Source organism: Agelaius phoeniceus, chromosome 9 (assembly GCF_051311805.1).
Source record: "Agelaius phoeniceus isolate bAgePho1 chromosome 9, bAgePho1.hap1, whole genome shotgun sequence".
Lineage (NCBI taxonomy): Eukaryota > Metazoa > Chordata > Aves > Passeriformes > Icteridae > Agelaius > Agelaius phoeniceus.
Genome location: NC_135273.1, coordinates 11,852,469 through 11,865,592, shown reverse-complemented (window position 1 = coordinate 11,865,592; position 13,124 = coordinate 11,852,469). Strand labels below are relative to the sequence as shown.

Sequence of the window (13,124 nt, the reverse complement as noted above, 5' to 3'; positions counted from 1 at the left end):
ACAAAAAACATTGGAAACTGACTTTTTAAGAACACCTCAGACCTTATAATCATCTAAAAAAGCATGTATTCTTAGTGGATAAATTCTTCTTTTAGCATAAAGAATTGATCTCAACAAAGAAAAGCAGAACTTTACAGAGGGTAAAGCATGTCTCTCTTACTGTGTCAATTTACTAAAATGCACAGTGAAAAGGATACAGATACCCTGAAACTGGATAACCAATTTCATAAAATCTTGTTCTTGCACACCCAAGCTGGCAAAGCCACAGCAGTATGTGCATGTATCAGCCTTTGTCTGTGACTGGTGTAAAAGCCAACAGATCCATGAGTGTCCCTGCAGTAGGACAGGTTTCAGAAGATATCACCTTCAATAATATTGTCTGATGGAGTTTCTGCTCCTTTGTGTGCAGGTCACACTGGTGGTATAGGATAGATGTGTTCCCACCATACTGAGAGCTCAGACTTCCATTGAGGCAGAGAGGTGCACCATTATTAGCCCCTTCTCCTGCTGCCCTCTCTCCTTCTTCCTCAGATAAAGCAGTCTCAGAGTCAAGATTTTTCTTCTGAGCCTGCACATCAGAAACATGGCAACTGTGTTAAGTTTGTACACGATCCAGTGGCACACAATGAAGAAAATTCTAGAGGTTATATTCTTCAATTAACTCAGTGATCAAAATAATACAAGTTGAAATTATCATATCTGGAATACTGGGTCCATTTGTAGGTTCCAGAGTACAACACTGGGAATACTGAAATAAGTCCAGTGATAGAGCATTAATATCAGTAAAGATTTTAAACGTTTTATATGTGAGGACAGACTGAAAGAACTGGAATTGTCTACCCTCAGGAGAAGGCTTGGGGGGTTCTTTTTCCTGTGGAGGTTGTCAAACATGAGAAAAGGTAGCCCAGAGAGCTTATGGATTCTTTCACCATGGAGACATTCCAAGCCTCACTGGGCATAGCCCTGACTAAATGCTCTAGGAATGCTGGACTAGATAACTTCCAAGGGCTCTTCTAACCTCAGCTATTCTGTGATTATTTAAGACTAATACTTTTTTTTAAACAACATTTCACCTTTATTTATGTATTTAAATTTTTTTGGTCAACTTCTAGAGCAAGAAAATGGGCCTTAGGAATGTAACTAGATAAAGAAGTGATAAAATGCCAGCTGAGAAGATCATGGTCTGTACCTGAAGATCAGCTGTCCGCCTTAACTGGAGAACTTCATTCAAAGTTTCCAGCTCTTCTTTACTACGTTCCTTCAGTGGAAAATTCCTCACTTCACAATCCGTATGGAAGCACTGCTCAAATTTAAAATAAAAAAACCCAAAGTAAGAAGTTCTTAATGCTTCTATCAGTTCATTTGTTACAGACTGCTTCAAATCAGGAATAAAATTGAGGATCAATTAGTACAGACAATGTATTAAATACATTGTATTTAATACATTGCTTTGTGATGTTTCCATCTTCTTCTGTCACCTGTGCATTAAAATTGTATTTTTAAATATAATCCATGGGTGTGGTCTCTTTATCCATCTTCATTCACAAAATTAAACCAGATCTAGCTTGTTTGTTTTTTTTGTAAAATGACTTGGTCTTTCACTACCCTTGGGATAAATCAGTTTGACTCATCTCCCTCTATTTAAAATAGGCAAAATCAGGGGTAAATTTTGCCTTTGTGTTCTCTGTAGCCGAAGTCATATGGGCTGACAAAGAAAAATAGTATTTACTTCTCCTTTTAGCAATAATGTGTAAATATATTGTCTGAGATCAAGGAATTAGAGTTCCCTCTTTGCTTATCAGCACTACTTTCCACTTTAGAAGGTAAAATCCATCAGGCTCAGACAAAATTAACAGAATAAAAGATTTCCCCAAGCCTTGGAAGGAGTGAAGTTTTTCCCACACCATAAGCAAATCAGAAATGTGTTATTTTGTCCCTATACCTTAAGGAATAAATAAACTACTGCAGAAAATGTCTTAGAAAGCAGAGGTTACCTTAACTGCACGTTCTTTTACACACATGTTATCCCAGCACTCAAATTTGATTAAATCCTGCAAATAGCAGTAGGATAAAATCTCCATCTCAATCTCCCTCCTCGCCTTTCAAGACAAAGAAGAGAAAATAACAAGATGTGGTGCAAAGTAACAAAATATGGACAATTTGCACTGAGTTACTGAAAGAAGACTAACAAATGAAATTAATTATCAATATTTCATCATCTTAGATTTTCACTGCTATCTTCTCCAAAAACTATCTGCATAGTGCTGAAGGCATCATTTTCTAGAAGAAAAGCATTCTAGAACTTAAGCAACAATCCCAAGGCCACAGTGTGAGATTTATAGTTTCTGGCATAAATCATATTCTAATTTGCCTTGTCTGCCTCAGCAGTTTCACCTGCTTACAAAAGTGAGTTCAAATACTTTTCTGGTTTTCTGCTTCTCAGCAGTGAACAGCAACTTTGAGCTAATCTTCTGTTATTTAATAGCTTTTCTCCTTTCCACTGATAGTTTTAAAATGTTCCCCCGTTCTGCCATACCCTGGCCACATCTTCTTCAGCCTCTGCTTGCACTTGTTCCTGTTCTTCTAAATCCAGGTTGAACTCCCAGTGCTCGAGTTTCTCAATGTCTGGCACCTGCTCATTTTCATGCATCATTTTCTGAATCTGTTTAAAAAGAAAAAAGGAATAAAAAGTAATTTGAATGTGAATAGAGGAACTGCTATTTTTAACTTGATATCAGAGAAAATTATTTTAATTACCTGCAGTTTTAACTGCCTTATGGGAAGAAACAGAAGAAAAAGGAGAGGACAGTCTCTTTTATAATGGAAGGTTGTTAGACAGGCAGAAATTAGCTTGCTGAGGGGGCAGATAGCTCAAGGTATGAAGCTGGCACAAAATATTCATTTGGAGCAAGGGAAAATGAGAAGCAGACAGTAGCTCCTGGCAATTTCAGCACTGGTCCCTGAAGAAGCACATCTCTTTAATACCTGTCTGCTCAGAGTCTATGACAAAAATGTAACTGAGCACTAGAGCTCACAGCCATAAAGGAAGTGTTCTTGTAAACAAAACTGGGAAGCTGAGCCATTACCCTGGTAAGAAACTCACAGTTTCACGCAGCTTTCTAATTCCCATCTGCAGCTCTTCCTTCTGGTTAGCAAACCTCAAAGTCTCTTCTCTCATAACCTGACATACAACAAATGCGTTGTTGAAAGGCAAAAAAAAAAAAAAGGCAAGAGAAAAAGAAATCAGAAGTAATCTAAAGGAACATTATCTGTACAGAAAATAAAATGCCAGAGGGGTTAATAACTGAAACAGACACAACCCTAATTCAATAGGATGATCCTCAGAATTGCACAAGAGAAAACAGATTTTACAGCCAGGTCACGCTGTAAACTGGTTGTACGGCAATAGCACTTGAAAAAAGACAATACTAAAGAAAAATGTAATTACAACTGCAATGCTTACAGACACATTAAACTGCATAAAGCCTATTCCCAGAATTTTTTAATCCTTAGATTTTTCATTGTGGAAAATTTTCACTGTTTTCACTTTTCATTAAGTTACCTGCTTGGTTTCTGGTAACAATCTTCTTGACAACTTTTTGACATATAGTGTAAAAAGTCTTTTAAGTTTCTAAAATAAGTGAATTTGTCAGGCTTTTTTCACCCTTGTTTTTATTTGCCTTTTTTTTTTTTTTTTGTATACTCCTTGTATAGAACTGTTCTTCTGGTCTTCAGAGCTCCTATTGTGCTAGGCACCTTCTCTGATGTGTTTATAACCTTGGCATTTGGCCTGGAATTTCTACAACTCTAGATCACAATGGTTAAAGAAAGGGTCACATGTGAGAAAAGCTTTTGAAACTAGATGTGTTTACAGCAAATACTTTGGTACCCCAAGTGACTAGTGACCCTTGAAAACTCTGGCTTTGATTAATACTTTACATTTGATTAATGTTTTTTGAAAGTACCTTCTGTATTTTCTGGCCTATCCATGTCATGCCATCAGCATCTGTGATGTCTCCATCTTCTTCTGTCACCTGTGCATGAAAAGACTTCAGTGGTGCCTCCTGATGTTTATATTATGGATATGAACATCTAGCTCAGGTACTATAAGAGTGAGTGAAAGAAAGATGGAAATGAAAGAAAAAGTGGACTCCCATTAGAAACACCACCACCACCACCAAATTAGAGGGTGCTACAATTTTGTTGCCTAACTAGTCCCCAGATCTGATCCTGCAAACTCTTGCTATTATGCACAGACTGAAATGATTGACTGGACTAATCTCTGTAATCCCTATTTTGATTGGTTTCAATGAAAAACCATACAATTAGTAACACACAATGTATAGCAGTAACATCTTACTGGGAAGGACATGTAACTTCACATGAGGAGAAACTGACTTTCACTGAGTTTTCTGTGGCTCAGGAAACCAAGTGAAACTCAAGATGTGAATGTCATCTTCACATAAATATCCTATTTCTTTGATAGTACTCTTTCACAAAGTACTATTTAAGCATATTCAGCCTATCCTCAAGGGTATTCTTCCATTTTTAACAAAAGGATCAGTGTATTAAGGACAATTTTTATCATGTAAAATTTTAGGATAATGATCAAACTTTTTTCCCCCCATAAAAATAAAGAAAGCACTTGTAATTTCTTTACTGAAAGTGATTTTGATGTGGATTCTGGGTCAAAATTCCATTCTGCCATAGATTTTAAAACAGAGTTTTCAACTGAAGTAGACTTGTTCAGTATATCACGTAGAGATTGCCAGTAAAGAGCAGCTTTTTCAACTTCAGTTTTCTTTATCTCCCTGGTAAATAGAAAGGAAACTTTTGTAAAACGGATGTATTTTTGTATATTATGAAAAAGGACAAAGTATTAAATATTCTTTATAACATAATTATAAACTTGTTAAAAATGCATATTCAGTATTTTTGTATTGTTTGAGTTCTAGAATTGCACAGAAATAAAAATTCTGAAAGATGGATTACTCATATTAGAAATATTGCTCTGACAGAGTCATCTTTATTAATCTACCTGAACACTTATTTTCCTGCAGGAAAGCTGTACTTTCAAGTGCCTCTTACTCCTAATGTCTGCTAAGAGCTCTCTACAGCCACAGTAGAATTGCCATTAAAGCTGTGATGTCTCCTTTTCGCTGAGTTAAAATAGTATCTCAGATTACATCCCTTACATGCCCAGAAAGCCCTTTCCAGAGCTGATGTGAGAATGATAAGAGGTATCAGGTTATGTTTAGTAAGTCCAAGTGCCAAGTCCTGCATTTGGCCACAATAACCCCTGCAGTGTTACAGGCTGGGGATGGTGTGGCTGGACAGTGCCCAGGCAGAAAGGGACCTGGGGTGCTGGTTGACATGAACATGAGCCAGCAGTGTGCCCTGGTGGCCAGAAAAGCCAATGGCATCCTGGCCTGGATCAGTAATAGTGTGGCAGCAGGAGCAGGGAGGTCATTCTGCCCCTGTTCTCAGCACTGGTGAGGCCACACCTCGAGTGCTGTGTCCAGCTCTGGCCCCTCAGTTTGGGAAGGACTTTGGGATGCTCGAGTGTGTCCAGAGAAGGCAACGAGGCTGGAGAGGGGCTGGGAACACAAACCCTGTGAGGAACCACTGAGGGAGCTGGGGGGGCTCAGCCTGGAGAAAAGGAGACTCAGGGGTGACCTTATCACCATCTACAACTCCCTGAAAGGTGGTTGTTAGCCAGGGGTTGGTCTCTTTCCCCAGGCAGCAACTGATAGAACCAGAGGACACAGTCTCAAGCTGCACCAAGGGAAATATAGGTTGGATATTATGAAAAAGTTTTTAAGGAAAGAATGATAAAGTGCTGGAATGACCTGCCCAGGGAGGTGGTGGAGTCACCATCCCTGGATGTGTTGTAAAATGATTAGATGTGGCACTCAGTGCCATGGTTTAGGGCATGGGTTGGACTTGATGATCTTGAAGGTCTCTCCCAACCCAGTGATTCTGTGATTCTGTAATAATTCTCAGAAGATATTCCTGTATGTTCTGCTGCAATCAGACCCAAAGTGTAAGACTTTTCCTGAGCTAGGGAGGTCTGACTGAAAAGATGAAAGGAATGATTTTATTTCTATCCAATTCTTCTTCTTACTTTGAGACTAGGAAAAAGAAGTCTAGAATCACAAGTAGAGGCAAAAATTTATCAGGATACAAGAAATGACACAATCAATATTAGTCTGCCACTTTATACATACTTCCACTTCAGACACACCAGGGCACAATCATTTTCACCGTTAACTAGGATGAAATTGCCATCCAGGGAGAATACCACGGATCTGATTCCCCCTCCTTGATATGAGTGACAATGGTTTTGAGCAACATCCTAGAGAAGTCATAGAAGCAGTATCAGCAAATATGTTTTTATAATGGAATATGTCTTTAAAATATTTTTATTACTTAAATAATATTTAAATGTTTCTTTAGTTTTAGATAAAATTCAATCCAAAATGGCAGTACAAAGTACATAAAATACTGAGGTTTTTAAGTTTAAAAGGTTTGACTACACATGGGACAAGTTTGTAGTATATTGATTTTGCAGGAGGTGAGAACAGTAGCAAAATTATCTATGCTAAAATTTACTGAAGAAGGAAGTAAGTGGTCTGTATGCTTTTTTTATGTATACACACTCATTATAAAAATAATTGTCTTGTATAATGCTATGCCAGTTCATTTTCAACATAAATTTTTCTCACACACCTTCTATTCAAGTGAGGAAAAGTTTACAGTTCAAGGAAGTAATTTTCACACTTTTGTCTAACATAAATCAAACAAAGCCTGTGCCCAGACGCCCACCTACCAGAGTAGAAGTATTGTAGATAAACAAAACACCATCCTTGGCTGCTGCTGCCAGCCATTGGCTGTTGGGTGATAAACAAAGCAAACCTGATCCAAACTGTTTGCTAGGAATTGTCTGCTCTGATGAAAATATTGTTGGACCTCCAAATGTAGCCTGCCAAACAAGCAGAAGGTTAGCAGCAGTTCAGATGATATCTATGCCTGTTTGAGAAAATTAATGAGAGGTTTGTGGGTTACCACATGCAGTGCAGTTGAAACTGTTGTTGGATTACTGAGCTGAGGAAGTAGTGCCATTGCTGTGCTGCTGATTGCCTCTCATCTCTGCAAAAGGGTCTGGGTTCAGTACGTTTGAGCCTGAATTTCTTGGCTCAGAAAGGATGGGACATGTCTAGGAGGAATCTGACCTTAGAATTCACCTTTTTACCTGCCTTGACTCAAACTCTGGTAGACCTATGAGCTGCAGAGAGCTGCAGCTCTCAGCAGGCAGTGAGAGTGGCTTCCCAAAGCCCCCTCTGCGTCCTTGTGAGGCTGGGCTGGGATTGCATTTGAGAGTCCTGGGCTGATGTTGGCTCAGTCCCTTCAAGAGCTGCATGTCATCAGAGCAGATTGCACAAACCCACAGCTCCAGCACAGAAGCCACTTTTAAGTGCCTGCAAGCTGTGTGGATTTTAAGAACCAAATAATAGAACAAGGACATTATTTTTGCCAGTTTTCTGAGCAAGTGGTAGGATACTGAAAGTTGATGAGTATGTATGGAGTAGGTATTTTGACCAGAGAGAAGATTTCTTTATGATAATATCCTGCTATATTAATTTCATCTGCAGCCTTTGTTTTTATTTAGCTGGTATTTAACCACCACCCAAAATAATGCAACTTCAGAGAATTACCCCTTCAGAGAGGTGGTATTTACAGATGAGAGGTGCACAGGAGCAGTAGCCATACACAATGCTATTCTTCAGTCTGACTGCTGAGCTCAAAGGGTAATCCAGATCATATTGCTTCTTTTTCAGGTCACTAGCATTAAACATTCCTTGTTCGTTCACATACTTATCATTATCTAAAAGATTGACAAAAGAAAGAGAGAGGAAGAAGAGGCATGATTACCATTAATACAGGTCCTTTGTCTATCATGTAGTTATGAAAATGATCCTCAGCAAGGAGTGAGCATGAGGTGAGTTTTTAGGGAAGTGACTGGAAATTAATTAATACTTAGATTTAACACCAGCTCAGTGAGTTGTGCTGGTGCAGGACACTGCAGTGAAGCAGAGGAATAGCTCTGCTGGCTCTAAAGAAGTACTGGAAACAGTTTAACCACCATGATGTGACTATTTACATGCACTAATTTACTTTGCTTCTTGAGTATTACGTCAACATAATTAGTGCTAATTAGTTTGCATGCAGGCTCATGTCACCACTGCCGTCATCTAGAACTTGTTTTAGGAATCTCTGCCATGAGGAACACACAGCCTGGGTGGTATTGCTTAAAGCACTGCAGTTCACATCTTCAAAAGGGCATTTTATTTGTTGAGAAAATTAATATATTTTATTAGTTAATAAAAGTTAGTAATATAAAGGTAATATATTTTATTAATTCCCTAATTTGAGCTTTAAAGGGACACCAGAAATTAAGACTGACAAGGCACCTGATATAAAACAGAAATGAAGACAATAACTGTAGCTCTTCAGCAGCTTTGAAAATAAAGCCCCATTTTATATATGTAAACACAGGTACAAAAAAAAGTCCAAAATTAGTGAATATTTAATGAAAATACTAACTTTGTTGAAAACTACAAAGCTACTTTTTGAAAAGTTTGTAAAATGTAAGGCCTTTTAAAAATTAAATGTAAATAACTTGAAAATCTGACACTAGCCTTAATTGCCCTAGAAAATGTAAGTATCTATTTCAATTTTTACCTGTTATCATTTCTGAAGACAGATGAAAAATTTCCAGTCTTGCTTGTTGGACCTCTGCTATATTAAGAAGTACCATCACTTTAACCAAGTCATGCTTTAAGTCAGGAGTTACAGAAAGATGGAGCACTTCATCTTCCAGTACTGAAGCAGGTAAGGAACATCAATGGAAATTGTTACTGTGGCATGGTAACATTGTTTTTATTAAAAGATCCTGTGACAAAAAATGAGACTCCAGAGAACACAGCTCAGGAGTGCTGCATGCACTCAACTCCCCTTGAGGCACTGGGTACTGGGAATCCCTAAACACCAGCACATCATTATTACATTAAATAGTCAAATCTGAATTTACCTCAAGCTTGAATTGTAGCAATTTTGAGGCTATCTGCTGATAACTGCCAGATAAAGAACAGGAAAACTCTCCTCTAACAAACCCTCAATGAGAATATAATCAGGCAAATTACATAAGTTATTAAGGAGATATAGTTCTGTTTGCTAAACCAATTAAAATGATAAAATAATGTTCTTTACACTTAAAATTATGGTGAAGATCTATACACACAGATATGATCTGTAAGAATAATGCTTTTGGAAAAATAAATTCACAATTTCCAATTTTTTTTTTTTTGTGAGTTAAAATTCATCATATTTTATTCCTCACTATCAATCATCAAAGCTGACAATTTCAGCAGTTCCCATGTAAAAGATGGTAGAAATTTGAAATAGGAGATTGCATACAATGATTATAACCTACAGTATTTTAGTCCAAATTCTCACAAAGTTCTTTAGTTCTTTGCCATCACAATTAATTTTATGCTGGAGCTGTGATCAGTTTGTCAGTTAGTCCATTCTTTTCCCTGTGAATTATACATACTCTGAAAGAAAGGTAATATTGGTACATTTGCTAACTAAAATTACAAAGGGGAAAACAAAAGCAAAAATCAAAACCCACCAACCAAACCCTCCAAAGCAAAAACCCCAAAAAGAACTCTGGCCCTTAGAAAATAGGTGGGAAGAATATGTTTAGTCCTCCAAGAAAATAAATAGAAGGTGAATGGCTTAGGCTGAATTACAAGTATACTTGAAATGCATAAAATAGAGAAAAGAAAATGTAATTAATACTGCTATATGTATTACCTGTATATCCCAGAACCTGGAATAATTTTGATGGACGAGCATCTAGAATAAAGATGTGTCCTTCTGTAGCTCTTGCAATGAGGAACTGGCCAACCTGATCATAACTAGGTAAAATGCAAATCCAAGTAGAAATCAATTCAATACAGTCAATAAAAAGAGTCAAATAATTTCACTCCCATAACTTGCCTGAATGCATAAACATAAATTTCAGCTCCTGGGTTTACAGTTTAGGGTCAGATATAAAGCTCAGGACTATGAGTGCAGTTTCTAATTGAGTGAGAGGTCAATTTAAAGTTGATCATACTCCACAGCAGTCTGCATTAACAACTTTGTTAAGTCAAAATTTCTTTTACATTCACTTTTTTGGAAATAAAACTATTACACAGATCTTGACATTATTTTGAAAAAAAAAAAAATTTTTGCATTGATTTAATTTTAAACAAGTTGCTTTCTGTATTTATTTTTAAATAAATAAAAAAATAAAAAATTCTGTCTTAGGTAGTTGTGAAAAGGGATACATCTGGGTCTCAAATAAAAGGCAGATTTATATTAAAGTTTAAGAGTTCAAAATCCATACTCCACTTTTGCAAAGTAGAGTAAAATACTCTCAGATTTTTCAATAATTGCTGGGGGGGGGGAGAAACCCAACCAACAAAAAACCCCACTCAAACACAAAAAGCCTTTTAGATAACTAGAGCTAATTACAAGAGGACTGGTAATCTCCAAAATTTGAAGTAAATGAGTAATTAGCAATGGTAACAAAAATCCACCATATAGAAAGAGATGACCAAAAGGCTTAAACTAAACTTCACAAAACCTTAAATCTGTATTCAGTGAGAAATAACCCTCTAAAGTGAGATACATGGAATTGTGCATAATTACTGCATATGGTGATTTTTCAGAAAGGATCTTATATATCAGTATCTTCTGTGTTCAGTTAAACCTTCTTAAAATACAGATTTATTACATTTCTCTCATATAAATCCTGCTACTGCCTCTTGCAAGCAGTTCAGAATATGCTGAAAATCGTAGAAGCTATTAAAGTATTTTAATTTTTTATTTGTAGAATAAAAAAGTAAAATTTTTTTGTTCAACTAATATCATTACTCCAGGAATAAATTGACAATATCTCTACCCTACTACATACTTACTGCAAAGACAGCACTGGAAGTTTGGAAAGAAAAGTTCTGTGAACAACCCGTGGAGCTTCAGCTTTGGTTACATCAAGGAAATAGATTTGACCTCTTTGGGTCCCTACAGCAACACTCTTGGAGGAGGGACTGCAAGCCATAGAAGTTGCCTAGTTGAGAAGTAGAAGATACTTAACAATTCAACATATTTTTATATATTATGCTACTTGCTAGCATGCAATTTCCATTGCTATTTAAAAGTCCCTAAAATTTGAAGAAGAAACCATAAGTGGTTTATTTAAAAAACATGTTTTTAACAAAGAAAGTATTTAGAGACATAATGGAAATTTTATCTATGCTTTGTAGCTACACATCAAAACTTAATTCTGTTCTTTACAGAGAAAAAAATAACCATTATATCCACTCTCCAGATTTTAAGTGAAAGAAGTTTCATCTAAATAAAACAGTGAGTGCACTGTTGTGTGTATAGCTGTTATAGAAAGGGGTTTTTTTCTTTACTATGTCAGATTTCAGGGTCTGAATGCATCTTAAATCAGGACAAAGTATTAATAGTTTGAAATACTTTTATCAATTCAATTCTTAAAACCTGTTTTTCATTATCAGTCAAGGCATTTAGCTTTTATACTTTTGAAACTTTTCTGTTACTCATTAAAAAGAAAAAAAAAAGGAATACCATAAAAATTTAGATATTTTTACAAAGATGTGCTGAAAGATGCATCACGAGGACATTTGGCTGAAATGTTTCCTCTTTGAAGTCAAGATAAAAACATGACAGGATTAGCTCAAGGAAACATTCTGAAAGATAATCTATAAATCTCATTGATGGGTTGCTCAAAGACATTACTGAGCTTTCCTCAGCACTGATTGATGCAAATCTGTGGAATATGATGCTATCAATTCTAAAATATAGAAAATTTTAAGTATCAGTCATGGTATAAGCTCCTGGTTACTTGTACCTCAGTACCAAGGTTTAGCTTGCTGAGGAAAGTTCCATCCTCCAAGGACCAAACTTGTACTTCACCTGAAATTGTTACAGACTGTTGAACAGAGAAAAACAGAGTCAGAAGAGGATGAAATAACCACATAGTCTGGAAGTGACTAGTGATCTCCTACAGAATATAGATTCAAATAATCACTGAGCATGGCAGATTAAAGGTTACTTGGGATTATTTAGCTTTTCATTAAATCCAGGTGTTGCAAGGTACACCTTCTTTAGGAATACTTTCAATAATTTTTGTGCATTCCTGCAGCTTCTAGCAGAATGAGACAATTTAGGGCAAAATTTGTTAGCTTGAATAATATTAGCACTCCTGCCATCCTGCCAGCAATAGAACAAACTGCTTCTAATTTTATTTGCAAAAGAAAGGCCTTGAGGAGAGGTCTCATTTTATCACATGAAAAATGATGGGTATCAAAACAATTGAGTTCTTCCTATATCCAGGTAATTTTGTAATTCCATAATTACAAGTAGTAATGCTTACAAGAAGTAAGGCTGGAGATCACTCCACCTTCACACTACTCATACACAGTCAGGTAAAATATAGCATTCCCATGCTAATGGTGAACAAAGAGATTTAGCCAGCTTAATAGACTATGACCCCAAGTTTTATAGGCTGGCTACCTGGAGAATTCATGGCCTGGAAATGAATTGGTGGCTAAGATATATGTTTGCAGGAGTAAAAGACAGGGAAAAGCAAGGAATTTTTAAGAATGGACAGGTGCATGAGTAAAAGCCTTCTTTGTCCCTGGACCCAGTACAGAGGTATCTCTCAGGATGTTCCAATTTGTGCAGAGGGCTGAAAAGATCAGTAGCAATTGGTGGACAACATCAGTTCTCTGAACTGAATCCATCTTTTGTTCAGCTATCTTCCTGAACAATCTAAGTCACACAAATCAGCATCAGAACCAATACAACATAAATTATCCAACCTGAAATCCAGTATAAAAGTTCTGACCCTTTTATACACTATAGCTGAATGAATGCCATTTGCTTCCTTAATGAGAAGTTACACAACTGTGACAAATATCAGAACAATCTGATTTCTGCAAGGCTTTTCATTTTGTGCCTTGGCAACATATTGGTCACCTGAAAAGAGC

The 13,124-nt window shown here is 36.7% G+C and overlaps 1 protein-coding gene across 4 annotated transcripts in view; it reads right to left on the bottom strand.

The window, feature by feature from the left end:
- Positions 1-13,124, bottom strand: part of CFAP43 (cilia and flagella associated protein 43) — a 43,705-nt gene that overhangs the window by 14,454 nt on the left and 16,127 nt on the right. For all 4 annotated transcript variants that reach the window (XM_077182907.1, XM_077182905.1, XM_054637518.2 and 1 more), the window contains 14 exons: positions 11,984-12,064; positions 11,028-11,176; positions 9,877-9,980; positions 8,743-8,883; positions 7,716-7,885; positions 6,830-6,982; positions 6,228-6,355; positions 4,661-4,811; positions 3,966-4,034; positions 3,104-3,181; positions 2,537-2,662; positions 1,995-2,099; positions 1,190-1,300; positions 365-568 (listed from right to left, as the gene is read on the bottom strand). In XM_077182907.1, coding sequence (XP_077039022.1) covers positions 365-568; positions 1,190-1,300; positions 1,995-2,099; positions 2,537-2,662; positions 3,104-3,181; positions 3,966-4,034; positions 4,661-4,811; positions 6,228-6,355; positions 6,830-6,982; positions 7,716-7,885; positions 8,743-8,883; positions 9,877-9,980; positions 11,028-11,176; positions 11,984-12,064 — 1,770 coding nt within the window. The remainder of the gene's footprint in view (positions 1-364; positions 569-1,189; positions 1,301-1,994; positions 2,100-2,536; positions 2,663-3,103; positions 3,182-3,965; positions 4,035-4,660; positions 4,812-6,227; positions 6,356-6,829; positions 6,983-7,715; positions 7,886-8,742; positions 8,884-9,876; positions 9,981-11,027; positions 11,177-11,983; positions 12,065-13,124) is intronic.